The sequence below is a fragment of the Hyperolius riggenbachi genome, chromosome 6 (genome assembly GCF_040937935.1).
Source record: "Hyperolius riggenbachi isolate aHypRig1 chromosome 6, aHypRig1.pri, whole genome shotgun sequence".
NCBI lineage: Eukaryota > Metazoa > Chordata > Amphibia > Anura > Hyperoliidae > Hyperolius > Hyperolius riggenbachi.
This window is the reverse complement of record NC_090651.1, coordinates 281,392,974-281,417,017: the sequence shown is the minus strand read 5'-3', so window position 1 is coordinate 281,417,017 and position 24,044 is coordinate 281,392,974. Positions and strand designations below refer to the sequence as shown.

At 40.1% G+C, this 24,044-nt stretch overlaps 1 protein-coding gene across 7 annotated transcripts in view; it reads right to left on the bottom strand.

Moving 5' to 3' along the window:
- Nucleotides 1–24,044, bottom strand: part of LOC137522765 (uncharacterized) — a 116,480-nt gene that overhangs the window by 15,270 nt on the left and 77,166 nt on the right. For 6 of the 7 annotated variants that reach the window (XM_068242822.1, XM_068242821.1, XM_068242823.1 and 3 more), the window contains 2 exons: nucleotides 7,607–7,671; nucleotides 4,439–4,631 (listed from right to left, as the gene is read on the bottom strand). In XM_068242822.1, the coding sequence (XP_068098923.1) occupies nucleotides 4,439–4,631; nucleotides 7,607–7,671 (258 nt within the window). The remainder of the gene's footprint in view (nucleotides 1–4,438; nucleotides 4,632–7,606; nucleotides 7,672–24,044) is intronic. The other variant, XM_068242826.1, reaches the window with a different exon arrangement.

Here is a 24,044-nt window from a genome sequence, read left to right as displayed (position 1 = left end):
GAGAGGAGGCAGCTGCCTCTCCGTTTGCAGGCTCACTATGCGCGGAAGGAGCCGCCTGCCGCTGGCTCATGGCGGTGGCTCCTCCACGCTTTCTCACAATTGGCCTCTAAATATAACACACAAACTGATGTGGAACCCTATTGCAAAATCACATGGAAGGAAAAGCAAGAGGAAGCCCTGGAACATTAGATATGCATGGGGCATAAAATAAACTGTCATGACCAAACTGATTAAAATAGAAAATAATGCAATAGCAGACCTGATATAGAACACCACTCACCAGCTTATTTTGTAGTTTGTTATAAAAGGGGAAAAAGTAAACAATGTCAGACTCTAAATGTGTATTTTCTCTCATTTTTTTTTAGTTCCCAGCAAGCCACCATCAATCCCAGGCTCCTATCACCTATCCATACGAAGGGCAGTGAAGGACTGAACATGTTACAATATCCGCAAGTTTATCTACATGCAACATCATTTTTTCATTGACTCTGGTAACCTGCACTTTTTAGGTGATGATGTGTTGTCCGGAAACAACCTTGCATGATCCCCAATAACATCCCTCACTGCTTTCTCTCACCAGACTACATAAGGTTTCCTAAGGTTGAGTTTGCCTCATCTAGTGTGATTTTAGATGTACATTTGAAATGGTCTGCAGGGTGAAGCAGAAAAGGGCTCACCCTGCTGCAGACAAATGCTGGGTGTTATTAATGCTATACCCCTCCACAGTGTGGCAATTTAGGGGCAATACGTACTTCGGTCACCAGCTTTTTCTGGCAACCAAATTACCTCTTATTTTTCATTCACTCCGGCTATCGTAAATTAGTTGCTGAGAGCTGCTATAGTGGTAATTCTCATTAGGGCATATGGTGACGCCCAAAGTGCTGTGCTGAAATCGGCTTATTCGGGTTTTAGGGACCTAAGAATACACTTATTCCTAGCAGGTTTGTTTTTTTTCATGCAAAAACAATCACAAGTAGAACGTTTGCTGTGTCCTTTTTTGAATTACAATATGGAGAACATGCTAGAAACACGCACCATTCATGCACTGACAATTTTTGACAGTTTTTTGTGGCTCTCCCTTAAACAGCCATTGAAGCTACAAACTGAAATAATCATGTCACCCAAAGTCCTATTTAGTCGAGTAGAATACTTGTCTAATGGCTACCTCCAAGAACAACAGGTAGCTTCGACATGAGTCATTTTAGACCTACAGTTTGCAGGCAGGTTGTCAGTTGCGTGTGGTCCGGTATTAGTCATGGAGAGAATCCAAAAACATAGCAATGAAAGTTGTTTAGGATAACAAAGCAGTTTGTCCGCAACACTGGCAAAAAGTAGGAGCGTGCTAAGGGCCCAAATAAGGAAGTAATGGTTGTAGAAAAAGAAAGCCCATATATACAGCACCACTCAGAATAGATTCAAAATGTAACAATTTATTTCATATATTAATAATAGACATAATATGAGGTTCAAATATATATAAAAACAATTAAAAAGACCACATAGTCCTAAAACACCAGCTGCAATGATCTATATACTCTATACATATGCTAATGTCTATATACACATGTAGAGAAATTCCTATGAAAATATGCCAAACTGGTGGGCTACAAATAAGAGCCCACCAGTGGTAGAACCCGGCTTCAGTAGCTATATAAAGTGCTCCGTGATAATACATACATACATGAGATACTTCTGTGCAAAACAATCATTTAAATAAGCGTAAATAATAGCATGAACCAACTAAATTAAGAGGGGCAGCCTGATAGGTAAAGTGCATAGTGAGCAAAGAGTAAACGTGAAAAAAGAGGAAGATACTTAGCCCAGGGCACTGATGCTGAAGGCAGCTGGAGAAGACTGGGGTCCCCTCGGACATTCCACCAGGTTCGCGGACGTCACCCCGCTTTGACAGGAGGAGAGGACACCGTGTTCGTGGACGCCAGTCCGGCGTTTAAATAGGAGGAAGAGGGCATGCATCTTTTTCTACAACCATTACTAATGAAAGTTGTTTAGGTGATACCTTTAATGACTAACTGTACAAGATTTTTCTGCAAGCTTTCGGAACTTTAACTTTCTTCTTTAGGCATGTTACAGAGATGGAACCGAACCAGTTCTGAAACATGCCTGAAGAAGAAACTTAAAGTTTCGAAAGCTTGTAGAAAGATCTTGTTCAGTTAGTCATTAAAAGTATCACCTAAACAACTTCTATGGTTATGTCTTCAGGCAGGTTGTATGACTCAGTCTGGGTTGACAGCAGTTTGATGTAATGTTTTCCCTTAGGCCTTTCTCTGCATGTGTGGTGGTAGCTATCCCCACTACCTTCTATGCACCAGAGAGGGGGATTAGCCCCCTGTCCTTGACATGGAGAAGAGGCTTTGCAAAAGAACTCCATCCTCCTCTTCCATGCCGTGGATTAAACTGGTTGATTTTGCTCAGGTGGTTGAACTCTATGTAAAAAAATAAAAATAAAATACAAAGGACAGCAACATCCATATTAATTTGCTGATAGCATTTCAATGTTTAAATGTATGTTTTGAACATAAGCACAGATCCCTAATACTATCTGTAACAATAAAGAAAAATACATTGCAAGGCATATCAACTGTGTAAAATGGATGAATGAGTATGGTTGGATAATAGCCACCCAAATACAGAACCAAATACTGTATGTTGGAGATAGTCAGCTCTCCTTGATTTGGATCAAAAGACAGATGTTTGAGTTGAACTCGAGTGGGACCCAAATCCTAATAGCAACCCTAATCTTTATCATTATAAGTCCATGTGGCCACTTTAATACAACTTATATAAGTTGATCCTTTAAGGGGTCTATATGTTAATGTCTGCTATGCTAAGTTGATCAATGCGATTAGAATGATTTATTCTAATCATGTCTCTTCGCTGCTCTCCAAGTGGGACCAATTAAAATAATGAATGCCTTTTTGTACCCGGAAATGGCCACACTGAGATACTAGCTAGTAATTTATACCAGTCAATACTTTCATGTACATTTCAGTTTTCAGAAAAATGGTGGGAACACATGGTGGAAATAGCCTTTTTACTGTAAACACAAGCGGAGGAAAGAGGCGCCCTGGGATGATAAAAACGTTTAAAAATGACTAAAATAAGTAAGAATTTTGAGGTAGCTTACCTCAAAGACGAAATCTCTGCAAGTTATTACAAAAGATTTTTATTAGCACAAGCGGCAACGCGTTTCACGGGTCGCAGCCCGCTTCATCAGGCCAATTGCAGTGCCTATAACAGCAACAAGGACTCCTTAATTCTTACTTATTTTAGTCGTTTTTAAACGTTTTTATCATCCCAGGGCGCCTCTTTCCTCCGCTTGTGCTAAGTATACCCCCGAACAGACTCTGTTCGAGGGGTGGTGATACGCCACTAGTGGGTCTCCACAGTGGTGGTCACAACCTTTTTCCACTAAGAGAGCGACCGTTCCTCCGGTCCTGGCCAGGACCACCCCGAGTGGAGTCGGGTTTATTGTCTCCACCTGCTTCCTGTGGTTGGTTGCCCCCAGCAACCCTCCTTTGTGAGTAGTGCTTTTATTCCTTCCATTACCTTGGTGTTTTAACATATTGCACTACTGGGCTCCCGTTTTTTGTCTCCTGTGTCTTTTCCCATAGGGTGCTGCATCACCCCTACCACTACTTTTTACTGTAAAATTGCCATTTATCTGTAATGGAGATATGTTAACAAATACTGATAGTAAAAGTATAGTACTTGCACATACTAGTAATGATGCATTGCGATAGAAATGGAGATTTACTGCTCAAATCTTACCAAAAAGCTTGAGTAGGAAGTCCCTAAAATTTTAAAGTCTGAAAAAGGTCTGGTGGTTTATAAAAACCTGATGACAGTGGTCTGATAGTTGGCCAGCTTTTGGTTGAGAATACACAATCAGGTACATTTGTACATTGTCAGCTGTGTAAAACATCTGTTTCCAAATGAGGTGTAGCAGTATTTTTGTATTGTGTTGTAAACAGAAATTAGGATATTAAGTTTAGTATAAAAACATCTGTTGAAACATCTGCTAAAAAGATATGCATGGCTTTAACTTCTAAATGCATATTACTCTCTGTGCTGTCCAAACATAATCAATCTTTTCATTCTCCATCAACATTCATTTCTGTTTCTTAGAGTGGAAAGACACTTGCAGGGGAGTGGGGTGAAAATAAGTCTTGTAGGCATGATGCAGAAATCACTTGCATAGCATTTCTAAGACAATAGCCAAGAATCAGCGAGTGCAGCATCTCAAACGGAGGAGAAAACAACAAACAAGGGGCATTTGTCTGTTGGGAAATTGGGAAATTGTTTGGTGTGTACCAGGCATTAGATGTTCCACAATGTGGTAGAAAATATTTATGTAAATTATATTTTTATGCCATTTGTCGATGTTACACATTTCTATAATAATTTAAAAAAAACTCACCATAGATGGAAGCTCTGTTCGGATAATATCAGTGAGCAAGTCATCCATCAAATCTCTACATGTGGACTTCACAAGATGTTCTGTTACAAAATTGTCCACCTCTGATTTGAGTACATGACTAGAAAGCTCTTTTAGCAACTCAGTCAGCAAATCATCCAGTAGGAGTTCTGAGTAAGATGTCCGCAATCTTCTGCTGATGTAAAGAAAAGGAAATATTGTTAAATAGCTTAGCTAATATACTGGGTATATGGGACAGCTGTGCATTTAGTGTGACAGTAATGAAACGCACACACTGTGAAACTGGTAACAAATGTAAATTAAACAGGCAACTACCCATATGCAATTCACTTTTTCTCCTGAGTTTTCTCCTAGGTGATATTTTCACAACTTGTCATAAAATGTCTTTTAGGCCTCTTTCACAGTGTGACGTTAGAAAATGTTATAACGCAGACTAACGCACAGCAATATTAAGTCTGTGCAACATTCACAGTGCACACGTTGCGTTGTGTGTAACATGTAGCAATATTTAGAAAGTTCTGCATGCTGTGCGTTTAGCAATAAATCTGCTGCGTTGTGTGTGTTGCACATGCTCAGTAATGTGTTTTCTTTTTAATGTAACGCATGCGCCATTTTTGTTCCATCACTGTGCGACGAAAACAGCGCACCAAACGCAGAGCTAAAGAATGTACTATAACTTCCAAGTTATAGTCTTTCAATGCGTTGCATTAGGGGCACTTTATGCGACCTTAACGTTGCCTCAAATGCACCGTCCCACTGTGAAAGAGGCCTACAGCAAGTAACAAGCAAAAAAATATTCAAAATAAATTTCATAGTACTTTTTCACAAACTTTCGGGTACATTTTCAATTGTAAAATGCTAAAAGATTAGTTTAAAGAGAAGATAAAAATTATCTCATAGGGGAAAACTCAGGTGAAAAAGTGAATTGCATATGGGCCCTTGTCATAAATACCCTTTAAGCCACCAGTGAGCAAGAAAATACTCAAAATAATTTTGATAGTACTTTTTCACCAACTTTTAGGTACTGGTACTTTTTCAATTGTAAAATGCTTAAAAGTTATTTGAAAGAGAAGTTGCAAATTATCCTAGGAGATATCGAAAAAAAAATTAATTAACATGTCTTGTCTCCTTTTGAGCATAAGGGCCCATATGCAAATTATTTTTTCTCCCGAGTTTTGTTAGTGATATTTTTAAACTTGTCAATAAAATGCCTTTAAAATTACCATCAAGCAAGAAAATACTCCAAATAATCTTTATAGTACTTTTTCACCTACATGTTGGTGCTTTTTCAATTGCAGAGTGCTAAAAAATTATTTTAAAGAAAAGATAAAAGATTATCTTCTTGAAGAAAACTCAGGAGAAAAAATGTAATTGCTTATGGGCCGTAGACTTCTGTATCTGTATCAGCTACATAACATCACTCTCCACACTGTGAAGCCATCAGTTTTTGCTGCAATCAATAGTGCTGTCAGATAGTGATGGGCCAACTATCAAATTTTGGGTTTGCGAATTGTGAAGGCGAATCTCTGCAAAAATTCGCAAATCTGGTGAATCTCAATAGACATCAATGGGAAAGAGAATTTTAAAACCTACAGAGACTGTTTCTGGCCACAAAAGTGATGGAAAAGTTGTTTCAAGGGGCCTAACACCTAGATGAGAGCATGCCAGAGGGGGATGCATGGCAAAAGTCGTACCAAAAATTACGTAGTTGACACAGAGTCGTGTTTTAATCGTTGAAGGGCAGAAATAACATTACATTCCTAAATTGGTGGAATAAAGTGCTTTAACCACTTCCCCACTGAGGGGTTTTACCCCCTGAGCACCAGAGCAATTTTCACCTTTCAGCGCTCCTTCCATTCATTCGTCTATAACTTTATTATTACTTATCGCAATGAAATGAACTATATCTTGTTTTTTTCGCCACCAATTAGGCTTTCTTTAGGTGGGACATTATGCCAAGAATTATTTTTTTCTAAATGTGTTTTAATGGGAAAATACGAAAAATGTGGGGAAAAAAATAATTATTTTTCAGTTTTCGGCCATTATAGTTTTTAAATAATGCATGCTACTGTAATTAAAACCCATGAAACGTATTTGCCCTTTTGTCCCGGTTATAAAACCATTTAAATTATGTCCCTATCACAATGTTTGGTGCCAATATTTTATTTGGAAATAAAGGTGCATTTTTTTCAGTTTTGCGTCCATCCCTAATTACAAGCCCATAGTTTATAAAGTAACAGTGTTATACCCTCTTGACATAAATATTTAAAAAGTTCAGTCCCTAAGGTAACTATTTATGTATTTTTTTTAATTGTAAATTTTTTAATTTTTTTTTAATTACAAAAAAAAAAAAAATGGGGAGTGTGGGAGGTAATGAGTTAATTTTATGTGTAAAAGTCATTTATTTGTATGTGAAAAATGTGTAGGGTGTAGTTTACTATTTGGCCACAAGATGGCCACAGTAACTTTTTGTTTTAATGCGACCTCCAAGCTTCCTTCCGGAAGCTTGGAGGAAGAATAAGGAGGCTGGACACGTGAGTTTTTTCTCACAATGATCGCGCTGCCCATAGGAGAGCAGCTGATCATTGCGGGGCTTAGATCAACGAACGGGAATGGATTTTCCCGTTCATTGATCTCTGGGCGAGCGGGCGGCGGCGGTTTTACTAGCGGCGGGCGGCGTGTTTACGAGCGGGAGCGCGGGCAGCGTCGGGAACGCGGAAAGTACGTGTTTCTCCGTCCCTGGTTTTTAAAGGATGGAAAAAGGGGCGGAGAAATACGTACGCGCGGGGGTAAAGTGGTTAAACATCCAGTGTGTGTACATGTCGATCAGGTAGTGTAAGAGTTGCACCCATTTCACACTGACAGACAAAATGTCGCATTTAACACACCACAGTCCGCAAACAACCGCAAAAAACGTGATTGCGTCAGGTGAGCATATCTTTGTTTTTACTACTTGACACCTCCAGGACATAAATGTTAGACCTCTCGGTGACAGTCTTCGTGTAGTGGTGTGTGTATCAATATATAGTAATTTAATATGCTATTATGCTGTAATACATTTTAGCAATATGTCAAATTCAACTATTTTGATTTAGATTGTTATACTAGTGTAAATTGTACAATAGAAAGATCACAATGGTAGACACGCACTCTGACATCCACGGCAGTTTGGTTGATTCTTTACCATAATATTTCTTTGTTGGCTCTTCTATGCACTATAAAACAAGTGAATAAATACACATTATTAATAATTAGTTATTACTTAACAACATAGATACAGTGCAAACATAGGTGTGCATCAATGACAGTTCTTTAACAAGAGAAAAAGACAAAATGCAGCAGACAACAAATATAAAATAACTAATTATTGCATACATGAGCTAGTTTAGGAAACTAGAACACAATATAATCATAATTTCAGATTAAAGGGAGGTTATTGTATATACTTGAAATAAAGTTGACCTCAGATCTAAGACAACCCGCCCCAAAGAAGGATTTTTAATTTCTGTTTCAAAATTTTCATCGAGGTTTTCAACAATAATCACATACAACTGTTTACAAAAATATTGCGGATCATAGACTTGTAACTCATGAACTTGATAATAGTTAAAGTACATAGAAGGCCTCATTATTCTCGCTATAAGCATTGCATCACATTTACAATAACAGTACATCACTCAGTAAGGGCCCGTTCTCACTAGGGCGATTAGTCACGGATTCCCGCTAATCGCCAAAGCGCTATCGCTTTTTAAGGCACTAGCACAATAGAAGTGATGGTGGTACACTGCTTAAACAAGTGCTGATCGCGATTGTCGGAAATCGCGGAAGTGTTCAGGGATTTTACTGCGCTAATTGCAGTAAAATCACCCTGGCAAAAAGGTAGCGCTAAGCATTACTGTTTTTCTATTTTCTAATGTGAATGAGCCCTAAGGCTCTAGGTCCAGTGCAAGGTTTAAACCACATATAATCCCATTTAGCCTGAAGCCAATAGGGAAAGTAATAAAGGGCTGCCTGGCAAGGGAGAAGAGGTTGCTAGATAGAGGAGAAAGAAGAAGGAAGAAATGAAGAGAAAGAAAAAGGTGGTGCGGGGGGGGGGGGGGGGGGGAGAGAAGTAGAGAGCAGGGAAAGAGTCAGGCTCCACCAGGGTTTGTATAGGAAAAACACTTTCCCATGTATAGGTCATGGATTAAATTATTATCATAATGTTTGCTTTACAGAGTTTAGAGATCTTTTAAACTCTCAGAATGATCCTTTACCTCTTTAAACCACCTATATTAAAAGATCCCTTAAATGCTCCAGTGCCAGATCCTCTGCAGTAAAGGAGATATGTATATTACGGAATTAGATTTTATTCACTGCACCACTCTTACAGTATCACAAGCTCTTTACGTCCAGAAAGCTGGCTCAGTGGCAAAGGAAATGGGTAAGGGCCATTCAAACGGATTACAACTCATGTGCATTTGGTGTTTTTGCGATTTTGCTTTCAACGCACATCTAATGTATTACAATGACATTGTGTTTTTTTCAGTGTTTTTCTTAATTTTTTTTTTTGCATTTTGCAATTTATAGGAGTTTTAAAGGGACTCCGAGCAGTGCAAAAACTATGGAAAGATGCATATCATTTTAAAGCTCTCTTTCTCCTCTTTCCAATGATATATAAATCACCGCCCTACGCCTTTTAGTTTTCGCTATTTTCGCGATTGAAATTGCAGCGGCCACGATTTCAATCACAAAAATAAAGAAAACTAAAAGGCGTAGAGCGACGATTTAGGGGTAGTCAGAAAGAGGAGAAAGAGAGCTTTAAAATGATATCCATCTTTCCATAGTTACTTGTATTACACAGGAGGACACTTTCCCCAGGGTCAGCAGCTCCATTCAGCAGAAAAAGTCGGCCTGTGTAATACAATGTAACTATGGAAAGATGGATATCATTTTAAAGCTCTCTTTCTCCTCTTTCTGGCGACACCTAAATCGTTGCCCTACGCCTTTTAGTTTTCTTTATTTTCGCGATTGAAATCGCGGCCGCGGCAATTTCAATCGCAAAAATATCGAAAACTAAAAGGCGTAGCGCAGCGGTTTATATATCATCGGAAAGAGGAGAAAGAGAGCTTTAAAATGATATGCATCTTTCCATAGTTTCTGCACTGCTCGGAGTCCCTTTAAAATAATGTGGCAGGTATTTTTCATATGCTATTCACATTTACTGCGAGTCAAATGGAATGCACAAATATCGTGTTTTGTATCAACAATTGCATCCGATTTTTAATTTAGATACATTTTCATGTGTTCCTAATCGCTTGTTCAATACATTTTAATGTGTCTTACAGTTTTAATTTGTGTCACATAAAAAATAGGTAGAAACTAACTCAATTCAACATTAAAAAAATGTCATTTTCAAAATTATAATTAAACGTGGGAAAGTTTCAGAAAAACTACATGAGTTGGTATCTTACAAAACACACACACTTTTGAATAGACTCAGTTGTTAGCGTTCCATAATTGTGACATTTGTGGCCTTTTTCTGCTGTCCAGATTCTTTTGGGGCTATACAAGGAAAGAATGGCTCCAAAATACGTGTGCAAAAAATTGGCCTGTATAAAGCAGCATGCACACTTCAGAGTTAATTGCCTGCTAAATACACAGCTAGCTGTCAAATGAGACATATGTGTTATCATTTTAACCATGATAAGTTTTAGAATTGATTTTAGGGTGTTTTAGGGTTGAAGTCTGCTGTATGTAAATTATTTTAGTGGCAAACTGAATCAAAAGCAATAAAATGATTGTTATCATATATTCTGTACTAAAAAAAAACGTATAAAAAAACAAAGTGACAACATTTTGAAAGAATTCATAAATTGTTATCTTAGGGACTCAGCTTTTAACATGTATACTATGAGGGTACATTACTGTTATTTTTTTGCAAATGAGGGCTTGCAATTATTGATAAGGTACAATGAGAAAACAGAAATACACAATACAGCAAAAATACACATTTATTTCCAAATAATATACACAAAAATACACATTTATTTCCAAATAATATACTGCCCTTTAAGATTGTACTAGGAGCATCAATTAACTGTTGAGATAACCAGGAAAATGGGTTTTAGCTATAGAAGTATTACTTATTTTAAAAAAACAAAAACTATAGTGGGTGCAAATTAGGAAATAGTGCCTTTTTAATGTGTCCATGCTTTCCCTTCAAAATGCAGAAAAAGCCTAATCCCCCCCCCCCCCCAAAAAAAAATAATAATTACATACTTTAGGTGTGATAAGTAGTACAGTTATTGCCCAATTAATGGAATGAGCACTGAAATATGAAAATTGCTCAGGTTTTGAAAGGACTCATCCAAGCAAATTAAAAAAAATCCACTTACCTGGGGCTTCCTCCAGCCCCTGCCAGCCGTCCTTTGCCCTTGCAGCAGCCCCGTTCACTGCTTTTGGACTGGGGTCCCCTCTGGCGCAGTATGTCCACTGAATCTGCTCAAGTGGCTCTCAGAGTCACACGACCAGTGAGCCGCCCGCTGGAGTGCAGAAGAAGCCGACCTGGCGAGGTCAGCATCCCCACTGGAGAGGACTGGGAGCCACCGGAAGATGCGGCGAGGGCACAGGTCGGATGCAGGTGGCTGGAGGAAGCCCCAGGTAAGTGGATTTTTTTATTTTTAAAGTGCTCAGACCTTTCCCTTTCCCTTATAAAAGAAAATAACCTGTAGTGATGAAGTGGTTAAAGATATAAAAGCATACTACATTTTGCATTACTGGATGTTGTGTTAAACTTTTAAAGGAAAAAAATATCTTAAAAAGAAAAGGAATGGAAAGGTTGATTTTATCATAAATATATAGTGATTCTAAAAGAATGTTATTCATTTATGTATGATTCACATAGTTCATTATCAATGCAAGTAGATTCTGAGCAAGTGTTTTTTTGTGGGAAATGCTAATTTTCAATGCATGGATTTGGATGACTAAGGCTGCATTTCCACTTGTGCGGTGCGAATCGCTGCGGTAAAAATTTGCATGCGGATACGAATTTCGCATGCGGGTCTATGCGAATTTTCATGCGAATTCACATGGATGACGATGTAGGCGAATTTAACCATGGCAGTGCTGGTGTGCTTTTCCATTGTTTCTATGCGAATTCGCATGAAAATTCGCATGACAATTCGCATACCCAAACCTCATGCGAATTTCCTATTAAATACATTGTATGCGATTCGCATAGCGGTATGCGAATTCTGATGGCTCTGCCATGCGAATTTTTTCTGCACAGAAAAACGCAAAGGAATCCTGACAAGTGGAAACAGTCCCATTCACTTGTATTGCTATGTGAATTTGCATGCGAAAAACGCATGCAAATTCGCGATAGTGGAAATGAGCCCTAAGAGAGCAGGGAATCCCGTAGCCTTTTATTAAAAAGGGCAGTAGAGGAGGGTTACCAAATACCTAATTTAAGCAATTATAGAGACACATTTGGCTTTGTCATCATATATAATTCCAAATGAGTTTACTATAAAATATTCAGATTATGCAGAAAACAGCCACAGCAGCAAGTGCTCACTGATCACTAATGGCTACTTTACAAAGAAGGAAGGAAATATTCCGTCTGATTAGCATTGATCAGAAAACTTTAAACATTTCTGTCACATTTTACAACTAACATATTGAATTGAGAAGTGTCACACTTGGGTTTTTTTTCCTTTAAGCACATCTGTACTTGAGCACATATAGTTATTTGTTTGTTTCCTAAAATGCAACAAAAAATTTACATGCACTCCCTTTCAAGAATGTCCAGAGTTAGAGATTGTTACATATTGGGAGCAGTGTTTAATTTTTTCAAAAATAATGTTAAATTCAACTTTGGACTGAAAATGCTATTGAAAATCATTTTGCAATAAGTTTGTCATTTTTTGAGAATTTTTTCACTAAAATACATGATTTTCACGTTTTTGCGGTAAAACAAAAATATTTTTACCGTTTCTGCAAATTTTTGTCATAATGCAAAAAATTACAAGGTTTTTTTTTTGGGAACATTTTCTCAAAATTTAAAATGACATTTTCCATGTGAAAATGGCTTCAGCCAAAATTTGCGAGCAACACTGATTGTAAGCACTGTAAGTGCCACACTATGTATAATCTGTTCAACAAGTTAGGCTGCACATCCAAATCAATCTTAAACACATTCTGTATCGGTCACATTAATGCTGGCACGGAAAAAAAAATAAAAAATTTAAAATTGTATACACTCATCACGTGAAATTGCAAAACCATGAAGAAATGCATGTAACCAAATGCAAATCACAGTATTGGTAGAAGAGAGTCATATGCAGTTTAAGGGCAACAAAAATGTGGCTGTGATCATTCCACTTACCTGGGGCTTCCTCCAGCCCCTGGCAGTCGTCCTGTGCCCTTGCCGCAGCTCTGGTGGTTCCCAGTCTCCTCCGCTGCAGATGCCGACCTCGCCAGGTCTGCTTCTGGGTCGGCTTCTTCTTCGCTCCACTGTACAGGTCACGTGGTCGCGCTGACATCATCAGGACTGTACTGCACGGGCACAGTAGTTTCTGTGCCTGCGCAGTACCGTCCTGCTGACATCAGCGCAACCACGTCACCCGCGTGGTGGAGCACAGAAGAAGCCGACCGAAAGTCAACCTAGCGAGGTTGGCATATGCTGTGGAGGAGACCGGGAGCCACCGGTGACCGGAGCTGCGGCGGGGGCACAGGACGGCTGCCAGGGGCTGGAGGAAGCCCCAGGTAAGTGGATTTTTGTTTTTTAATTTGCCTTGATGTTTCCTTTAAGTACAACTAATTATTATTATTTGCATCAAACAGAGAAGGATCATTCACCAGGCCGAATCAGTTCAACCTGGCGCGTGGCTCTGAGAGCTGAGTGCCAAAGCTGGGCGCCATTATAGCAGCAATACTATAATGCGCACCCTGCTTATCAGTAATTAGGGGCTCTGGCGGCTACCAGATCCCGAATTATATCTCCCTCCGAGTTGCGACAACTTGGAAGCGGATAGTATTTAACGCTGCCTCTGAGTTTAGCGGCAGCAGGGAGAGCTGTCATTCATCTCTTTCCGTGCCAAACTGAGCGGCACCGAATAGTATTCCACCAGGCAACCTAAGCAGGTGCTTGGGGCCTAGTGGGTGTCAAGGGGCCCACCTGCCACCTTATTTGATCTCTCTTCACTTGAGCTTACCAAAAAGACCTCAAAGGGGACCCCAAAACCACTACCTTGCCTAGGGGACCATTACATCTTATCCATCTTCAGCCGTTTAATGGATGCTAGAACTTGGTATTGTAATTTGAGCCACCATAGCTGGACTGCTACCACTGCAAAAGACTATAGCAACTGCACCCAGTGGCTATGTTACTTAGGGTCTTCAGAGGTAATCAAACTTCTGATTAACTACCTTGCTGACAAGGCGCTGACTTCCTAGTTAATGAACACCATTGTTGTCATCTAAATAGCAAATATGATTGTTTACATCTGAAAGCATGTCTGACAGGATTACGTTTGTATAAGAATATATTAAGTTGGTAAGAAGTATATATTCATGCAAACATTACTGTGACGAATGAAGAGGTGGGGTGTGATTCCAAGGTGCTCCCTTCTTGTTGAAGAGGAGGCATTAGGTGCCAGAGATGGCATTAAATGGACCATACATTACCATGGGTCACTGCACACCTCTAGTGGTGTATACTAAAATCATTTTTTTTTTAATCTGCAGATACTAGCTGTTCCTAATGTGATCTGGACATGGAAGGTGGAGTAGAGGTTGTCCCTTCTGGGTTACTGGTAAAGGAGAGACCTTCAGATGCACTTATAATAACGGATGCACTTATAACAAGAGATTTTTCTAACTCCAATAGATTCCATATAAACAAACGCAATCGGTGCCACTCATCACAATTACTCAGCATATGTCTCAATATGGCAATTACATGTGATATCCATGTCAGATTTCTAATTCCGCCATGTGACTAACTGACTCAAGCAATCAGCAAACACAGCTGACAAGTATTGTAAACAATCAACATAAATGGCTAAAACAATTCAGGCAGGGGTCCGTTTTTTATAAAGCATTTTGATAAGTGTACAATGGTAATAGCCCATACTTATCGAAAAAGTGAAGTTCTGCTCAATGGTCCACAGAAGTGTAGAAGCCTTTATTGAATACAAAACAAACAGCATAACAGGTTCACTGACATGTTTCGGACACAAACTGGTCCTTAGTCATAGCATATTCTGTGACTAAGGACCAGTGTGTGTCCGAAACATGTCAGTTTGTTTTGTATTCCATAAAGGCTTCTACGCTTCTGTGGACCATTGAGCGGAACTTCACTTTTCCAATAAGTCTGTGTTGGGGAATGAGTTACCTGGCTACAGCTCTGTTCCCAGCGTAAGGATGAGCAGACTTCACTTTGAACGTTGGTAATTGCCCATACTGTATCTGTGCTATTTGCACAGTTATTGTATTGAATTTAGCCTTTTATCAACATTGCTGCTGATTATAAGCCATGCTAGAGTAATAAAGTATGCAAGGTTTCAATCAAATTCACTATTAGAGAATTCTGTAATGGTTGTATCTGATTTCAATGTTTAGAAGATTCAAAGCATCTTATTAATTCTGTTTTATACATAACATGACAAATTTGTTATATCAGCATATCTTATAACAGGCTATTTATGTACTATGTCAGCTATCCAAGGCTAATTACAGTAAGTGCACAGTGTGCTGTTTTTCACTTACACATTGTAAAAGGCTTTACTTCACATAGTAAACATGTTTCTGGGGCTTATAGCAGGTTGAACAATGTGCAAAAAGCATACAGTTAGATTTGACAGAAAAATGTAAGATTACTGAGAAAATAAAATATATACTGTAATTATATATGCATATAATGTAATTGTCTCTTTGTATGAAAGTGATCTGGTTATTTATAAATCATTTAGGAATACAACACATTTGGTAAAACATGGCTCTGTCCTCTTTAATGTGTACTTGGTAACTATTCTAATTGACTTTCTCTCTTTAGGATTGATTTGCATAGTTTCAGTAAGCTTGCCATGCACAGGTAGTGCACAGCACTATTACTGCTATCTCTGCCAGTTATGGAGCACGTGTTGCGCAATTAGTGCACCCCCAGGTACCACTCACATTGCTAGTGAAAAACAAAAGTTTGCTTTCCTAAAACAGAAAGAATTTGCGATAATTCAGGTTGGAGTGAGCTTGAGATGTCTCCCAGAGCAACACTGCTGAATATATGCAAATTAACCATTGTACCCTTAGAAGCTAAACACACCTCCAGAACCGCTGGAATGCAATGATGTGTCAGCTTGTTAATTTGTACAGAGCCATAATAATCCAACATGCATACAGACTGTTTCGGATTGTTCGATCCTCATCAGTGCATGGCATGGATTAATTTGGCTCTATGGCGTAGGGCTTGTAAATCTGAGAGGTACAGACTAACCAGCAAACTCATGGTGACCCAGAACTCATTGGACTGTGTAAGGGACTACAATGGTCCTAAAAGCCTCCTTACTAAGATGTTAAGAAAAACAAAAGTTTGCTTTCCTAAAACAGAAAGAATTTGCGATAATTCAGGTTGGAGTGAGCTTGAGATGTCTCCCAGAGCAACACTGCTGAATATATGAAAATTAACCACTGTACCCTTAGAAGCTAAACACACCTCCAGAACCGCTGGAATGCAATGATGTGTCAGCTTGTTAATTTGTACAGAGCCATTGCTAGTGAGCAGGCATGGTCGGAATAGCCCATTTCCGTTTACGGCACAATTCCGCATTCCGTCATATAGAAATTCCGTTACCGTTCCATTCCGACAGTATACCGGGGCAGTTCCGCGGAATTCCGTCGGAAAAATTTTAAAATCTCTCTCTCTCTCCGGAACGGAATTCCGCGGAAATTTTATAATTCCGACGGAATTTTCCGGAATAGCACAAATCTCTCTCTCTCTCTCCCATCCATCCATCGCAGTAGGGAATTGCAGATTTTCAAAACAGCTTATATACCATAGCTGGGATTTGAACCCAGAACCTAGTGTGTAGTAGGTATCTGTCTTAACATCTAGACCATGACCCACACTACATGCTAAAGCTGGCGGTAGCATAAACCATACTTCCATTATGATCAATTCGATAGAAAAAGTAGCATGATTAAGAATTTGTACTTTTTGAAAAGCATGCTTATATACCATAGCTGGGATTTGAACCCAGAACCTAGTGTGTAGTAGGTATCTGTCTTAACCTCTAGACCATGACCCACACTACATGCTAAAGCTGGCGGTAGCATAAACCATACTTCCATTATGATCAATTCGATAGAAAAAGTAGCATGATTAAGGATTTGTACTTTTTGAAAAGCATGCTTATATACCATAGCTGGGATTTGAACCCAGGACCTAGTGTGTAGTAGGTATCTGTCTTAACCTCTAGACCATGACCCACACTACATGCTAAAGCTGGCGGTAGCATAAACCATACTTCCATTATGATCAATTCGATAGAAAAAGTAGCATGATTAAGAATTTGTACTTTTTGAAAAGCATGCTTATATACCATAGCTGGGATTTGAACCCAGGACCTAGTGTGTAGTAGGTATCTGTCTTACCCTCTAGACCATGAACCACACTGCATGGTAGTAGGTGTCTGTCTTACCCACTAGTAAGGCTGAGGCTGGAGAGGCTGCAGCCTCAGGGCGCAGTGTAGGAGGGGGTGCACAATTCATTCAGCTGTCATTCCCAATTGTGTTTGAAGCAGAAAGAAATAAGAAAAGGTGATACATGGCAGCGACTGCAAGCCAGATAAGTAGAGATTAAGGTGTTGGGGGGGGGGGTGGGGGCCCTGGGGCACCTCTTAGTGTAATAGCAATCAGTGTGTGACAGCTGGGGTGGGAGGGATGGGGGGGCGCACTTTGCTGTCTCAGCCTTGGGTGCTGAAGGACCTTGTCCCACCTCTGACCACACTACATGCTAAAGCCTGGCCCTGAGTGTGGTTGATGGTCTAGAGCAGTGGTCCTCAAACTAAGGCCCGCGGGCCGAATGTGGCCCCCTAAGGCTTTCTTACCGGCCCCCCACACAGAAAATGTATTGCTTATAAATGCAGTCAGCTACATCTTTAAATATTGGTGGTCCACATATGGAATAGCAGTGCAGCACCCCCCATCCACATGGAAGCCAAAAAGCAGAAATTTTGCTGGTTTCCAATCAAATTCCACATCAGGTGACACTGCTGTCCAATTGGCTTGCAGATTGTCACCTGGGTATGCTTCACTGTCTGGTCCGCAAAGACTTCTACATCATTTTATGTTTACTCCGGCCCACCAGCGGTCTGAAGTATGTTGACCCGGCCCTCAACCCAAAACGTTTGGGAACCCCTGGTCTAGAGGGTAAGACAGATACCTACTACACACTAGGTCCTGGGTTCAAATCCCAGCTATGGTATATAAGCATGCTTTTCAAAAAGTACAAATTCTTAATCATGCTACTTTTTCTATCGAATTGATCATAATGGAAGTATGGTTTATGCTACCGCCAGCTTTAGCATGTAGTGTGGGTCATGGTCTAGAGGTTAAGACAGATACCTACTACACACTAGGTTCTGGGTTCAAATCCCAGCTATGGTATGTAAGCTGTTTTGAAAATCTGCAATTCCCTACTGCATGATATGGATGAGGAGGAGGAGGAGGAGAAGAGAGAGATTTTTGTGCAATTCCGTCGGAATTATAAAATTTCCGCGGAATTCCGTTTGAGAGGTATAGGAATTCCGATTTGTCTACCGGAATCGGAATTAAACTAATTCCGGCCGGAATTACGGAATTCATAATTCCGCGGAATTTTCCGAGCATCCCTACTAGTGAGATACACATTACGCAAGAAGCGTAATGCATGTTACCCTAGTCAAGGCAGGTTGCACTAATTGCCTTTCTGCACACAGCAAGTTTACTAGAACCACGTGAATCAATCTCTATGTCACTGCACCATTGTTTTTAAGTTACCATACATTAAAGAGGAACCATGACAACTCACAGTAGAATGCAGTAAATTATTCAGAGTGCCTGTTTTTGTGTTAAATATCTATAGTTCTAGCATCAGAAACACTTCATATAGTGATATATTGCTGTATATTGGTATGCTTATACCACTGAGGATTAGCCTAGGCTGTGTATTATGTGGAATTATCCCCCTCCAGAGCATTCTGGGAGACCTGGCTTTAGAACTTTCAGTGAATGAACATTTTATGGAGCTGAATATGTTGCCACATGCGATAAATATCATAAACTAAATCATTGAGAGGAAACACTGACTAAAAGGTTTATAATCATATACTGTAAAGAAAAAAAAAACATTTTGTCCATTATGTTATTTTGACTACAGCAGCTAGTGAAGATGGCAGCTCCTCTTGGTCAGCAGCTTCTGCAGTGACACACCGCATCTGCACCTCTTCTCTCAGAGCTCTAATTAGCTCTCTTGCCTCTGCAAATGAAACATGCCAAATAATAAGAAGAAAGACGAGTCCCAACCACATAAGCTGACAGACTTCTTTGCAGCCTTCCCCTCCTCTGCCTCTGAAGATGGCATTGGCAGATCTCCGCTGTGGGCATACTCACAGGATTCTGTGTCACTGCCTGTGCACACTTTATTCCTGGGGCTGCACAACTCCTCCAGGAACCTCTTCTCCATACCATCCCAGACTGGAGGGCCTCTTCCATGCCATGAACACAGCCTAGCTAAGTCTAGGGCTAGAACAGACAGCTCTTCAGGTCTGGTAGGTGATGTTCCTGCCTCCACGGTCGCTGATCCGTTGAACAGTTTTCTGTTACTGAACAGGCCATATAACAATCTTTCCTAAAGGATTTCATGTTATCCTTTCGAGGTGCATTGCAAGCTATCACAGATCATATGTATGTAGAGATGTCGCGAACGGTTCGCCTGCGAACGGTTCTAGGCAAACTTTGAGGGTTCGCGTTCGCCTGCACCAGGCGAATTTTTGCGGAAGTTCTATTCGCCCCATAATGCACTATGAGGGTCAACTTTGACCCTCTGCATCACAGTCAGCAGGCACATTGCAGCCATTCAGGCTACACTAAGCCCTGGAGCCCCAAACCCCCTTATATAAGGCAGGCTGCGGCGGCCATTAGCCTCACTCGTGTGCCTGCTAGAGACAGACTAGGGTCAGCTGCTGCACATGTGTTCTTCTAGGGACAGATTAGTTAGGTTCTTGGCTGCTTATCTTGCTCCTGGCTGATTGTTATTGCTTTTATAGCACCCCTCAATAGATCTTTTCAGAGCTCATCCTGTACTTTTTTTTTCTTCTGTGTGTCAAACTGACACTTTTGTTGCGTGCACAGCCTTGCTAATTGATAGTGTGTGTGCCACTGCCAGCAGCCCAGCACATTCAGTGACTACCTGTGTGTGTGACAGGGAGCTGCACATTGTACTACCCAGTACTGCATATACCCAGTACCTGTTGTATTTACTTAAAGAAAACCTGAACTGAAAATTAAAAGTCAAAATAAGCATACACAAGTCATACTTACCTCCCATGTAGTCTACTCCTCAGTGTCTTTCTCCTGTCCCGCGTCCTTTTTGTTCACTGTGATCAAGGGAATTTTCCGTCCTTCATTTTGAAAATGGCCATTACCCATAACAGCTTTCTGGTCAGCACACAGTTAAACTGTAACATCGCCCACTTGAGCCATAGGGAAACATGGACATTACCTGGTACATCAGTTTTCCTCTCACCTATAACTGATAGCAACTGATATTTTACTGACAGCAACTGATATATTTCAGATCTGACAAAATGTTGTCAGAACTGGAAGGGATTATTGTCAGAAGAAAATGGTGAGCTGCATTGGGGGAGAAGATGGCTAAACGGTTGGAGGAGATTTTAAACTAGGATCTGGGGGGAGGCGGGAGGATAAAGTCTCAATACGTAGACAAGATGAGGTAAAAAGACAGTGGGAACCTATCATTATGGAGGGTGGAGAGGGGGGTGGGGACAGTGTAAAGATTAAGGAGGTTGGTAAAAATTCAAGCAGCCAATTTCATGTAAACAAAATTGGTAAATGTGGTGGTAAAAATATAAAGTGCATGGTAACCAATGCTCGGAGCCTTGCAAATAAAATAGACGAACTAGAGTTCATTCTGAATGACAAAGGCTATGACATTGTGGGAATAACCGAGACATGGATGGATGAAAGCCATGACTGGATAGCTAATTTAAAAGGATACAATGTGTTTAGGAGGGATAGAACAGGGAAAAAAGGTGGAGGGGTTTGTCTCTTTGTTAAGAATTCTCTTACAGCTGTCCTCAACGATGAGATGGAGGAAGATTGCGAAGATGTGGAGTCCGTTTGGGTAAATATTCATGGTGGAAATAAAAGTTGCCAATTGCTTATTGGGGTATGCTACAGGCCACCTCTTATTAATGAAGCTGCAGAACTGCGATTACTACAGCAGATTGAAAAAGCTGCAGGTAAAAATGAGGTCATAATTATGGGCGACTTCAACTTTCCAGACATTGACTGGAGTATTGAGGCTACCCATTCTGGTAAAAGCAGCAGATTTCTGGCAGCACTACAGGACAATTACTTGACTCAAATGGTAACTGAACCAACTAGGGGGCATGCGTTACTGGATCTGATCATTTCTAATAGACCAGATAATGTATCAAATGTGCAGGTTCAAGAACATTTGGGAAATAGTGATCACAACATGATAACGTTTGATCTGGTGACTGATAGGCCACGGGGCAGCGGGACCACTAAAACTATGAATTTTAGAAAAGCAAAGTTCACTCAAATTAGGCAGGCACTAAGTTTGGGGAACTGGGATAATGTACTACAAGGGGAAGACACTGAAGGGAAATGGCAAGCTTTTAAACTTATACTCAATCAATGCTGTAGTATGTATATCCCATATGGAAACAAAATGTCTAGGAATAAAAGAAGGCCTCTATGGATGAATAGAAAGGTTAAAGATAAAATGAAGAGGAAAAAGAATGCCTATAAGGTCTTAAAACAGGAGGGGACCGAGGCTGCACTAAGCAATTATAAGGAGTGCAATAAAAATTGTAAAAAAGAAATTAGGCAGACAAAGATTGAAGCTGAAAAACAAATCGCTAAGGATATCAAATCTAACCCAAAAAAGTTTTACAAGTACATTAACTCTAAAAAAAGAAAGGTTGACTGTATAGGACTCCTAAAGGATGAGGATGGGAACTCAATGGTGGATGACCAAGGTAAGGCAGAGTTATTAAATGCTTTCTTTGCTTCTGTCTTCACAAAAGAAACAGCACTGTTGCAAACTACAGAGGCAGAAGAGTCTCAATCTTCTAACTGTAATATTAAATACTTAACGCAGGAAGAAGTGAAGGCAAGACTAAATAAATTAAAAATAGACAAGGCACCTGGCCCGGATGGCATGCATCCTCGGGTCCTAAGGGAATTAAGTTCAGTTATAGATAAACCCCTTTATCTTATCTTTTGTGACTCTCTTGCAACTGGCAGAGTCCCAGTGGATTGGCGTACAGCCCATGTTTTCCCATTATTTAAGAAGGGCAAAAAATCTGATCCAGGAAATTATAGACCTGTAAGTTTAACATCAGTTGTATGCAAACTATTTGAGGGGTTACTAAGAGATACTATACATGACTTCATAGTAGAAAATAATCTTATTTCTCAGCATCAACATGGGTTTACTAAAGACAGGTCCTGTTTGACTAACATGCTCAGCTTTTATGAGGTAGTGAATGCTAATATGGATATTGGGAATGCTGTAGATGTGATATATTTGGACTTTACAAAGGCCTTCGACACTGTTCCCCACAAAAGTCTGGTGCAAAAGTTGAGGATGCAAGGACTGGGGAAGAGTCTGTGTTCATGGATAGGGAACTGGCTAATGGACAGAAAACAAAGAGTTGTGGTCAATGGATCGTACTCAAAATGGGAGACTGTTAGCAGTGGGGTCCCACAGGGGTCTGTTCTGGGTCCAGTGCTCTTCAATTTATTTATTAATGACCTAGTAGATGCAGTAGTGAGCAATGTTGCTATTTTTGCAGATGATACAAAATTGTGCAGAATCATCAACTCTCAGGAAGATAGTGTCATATTGCAACAGGATCTGGATAGGATGGCTATATGGGCACATACATGGCAGATGAAATTCAATGTTGACAAATGTAAGGTCATGCATTTTGGACGTACTAATGGTCTAGCACCATACAAAATAAATGGGATACAGTTGGGGACATCAAACTTGGAGAAGGACTTAGGAGTACTCATTGACAACAAGTTAAATAATCGTACTCAATGCCAAGCAGCTGCAGCTAAAGCTAACAAAATTTTGGGATGCATTAAAAGGGAAATAAAAACTCGAGATGCTAGCATAATATTGCCCCTGTTTAACTCTCTAGTAAGGCCACATCTGGAATATGGAATTCAGTTCTGGGCACCACATTACAAAAAAGATATTGCAGTTTTAGAGCAGGTGCAGAGACGAGCAACAAAATTGATGCGTGGGATGGAAGGTCTCACTTATCGAGAAAGGTTAGATAAACTGGGTTTATTTAGTCTAGAGAAAAGACGCCTTAGAGGGGATCTAATTAACATGTATAAATACATCAGAGGGCAATATAATACCTTGGCGGATGAGCTTTTTGTCCCTAGGCCTTCTCAAAGGACTAGAGGACATGATCTGCGCATGGAGAAAAAACGTTTTAACCATTTATTTAGGAAAGGGTTCTTTACAGTAAGAGTGATTAAGATGTGGAATGCATTGCCACAGGAAGTCGTTATGGCAAACTCTATACCTGCATTTAAAGGGGGCTTAGATGCTTTCCTTGCGTTGAAAGACATCCATGGCTACAATTACTAGGTAATGCCTAATGATGTTGATCCAGGGATTTTATCTGATTGCCATCTGGAGTCGGGAAGGAATTTTTCCCTTTAGGGGCTAATTGGACCATGCCTTGTAAGGGTTTTTTCGCCTTCCTCTGGATCAACAGGGATATGTGAGGGAGCAGGCTGGTGTTGTACTTTATACTGGTTGAACTCGATGGACGTATGTCTTTTTTCAACCAAAATAACTATGTAACTATGTAACTGATGGCAAGGTAACTATGCAATGTTCATTTGAAATTACCTCATGTGTTAATTTTAAATATTTTTACTTAGTACAGGTTCTCTTTAACCCACCTCAGCACTGCATATACCTAGCTTTGTGTTGAGTGAACCCAGCTCACTGCATCTAACTACCTGTTGTGTTGAGTGAACCCACCTCACTGCATCTAAGTACCTTTACTGTTCAGTGAACCCAGCTCACTGCATCTAACTACCTGTTGTGTTGAGTGAACCCACCTCACTGCATCTAAGTACCTTTACTGTTCAGTGAGCCCAGCTCACTGCATCTTACTACCTGTTGTGTTGAGTGAACCCACCTCACTGCATCTAAGTACCTTTACTGTTCAGTGAACCCAGCTCACTGCATCTTACTACCTGTTGTGTTGAGTGAACCCACCTCACTGCATCTAAGTACCTTTACTGTTCAGTGAACCCAGCTCAC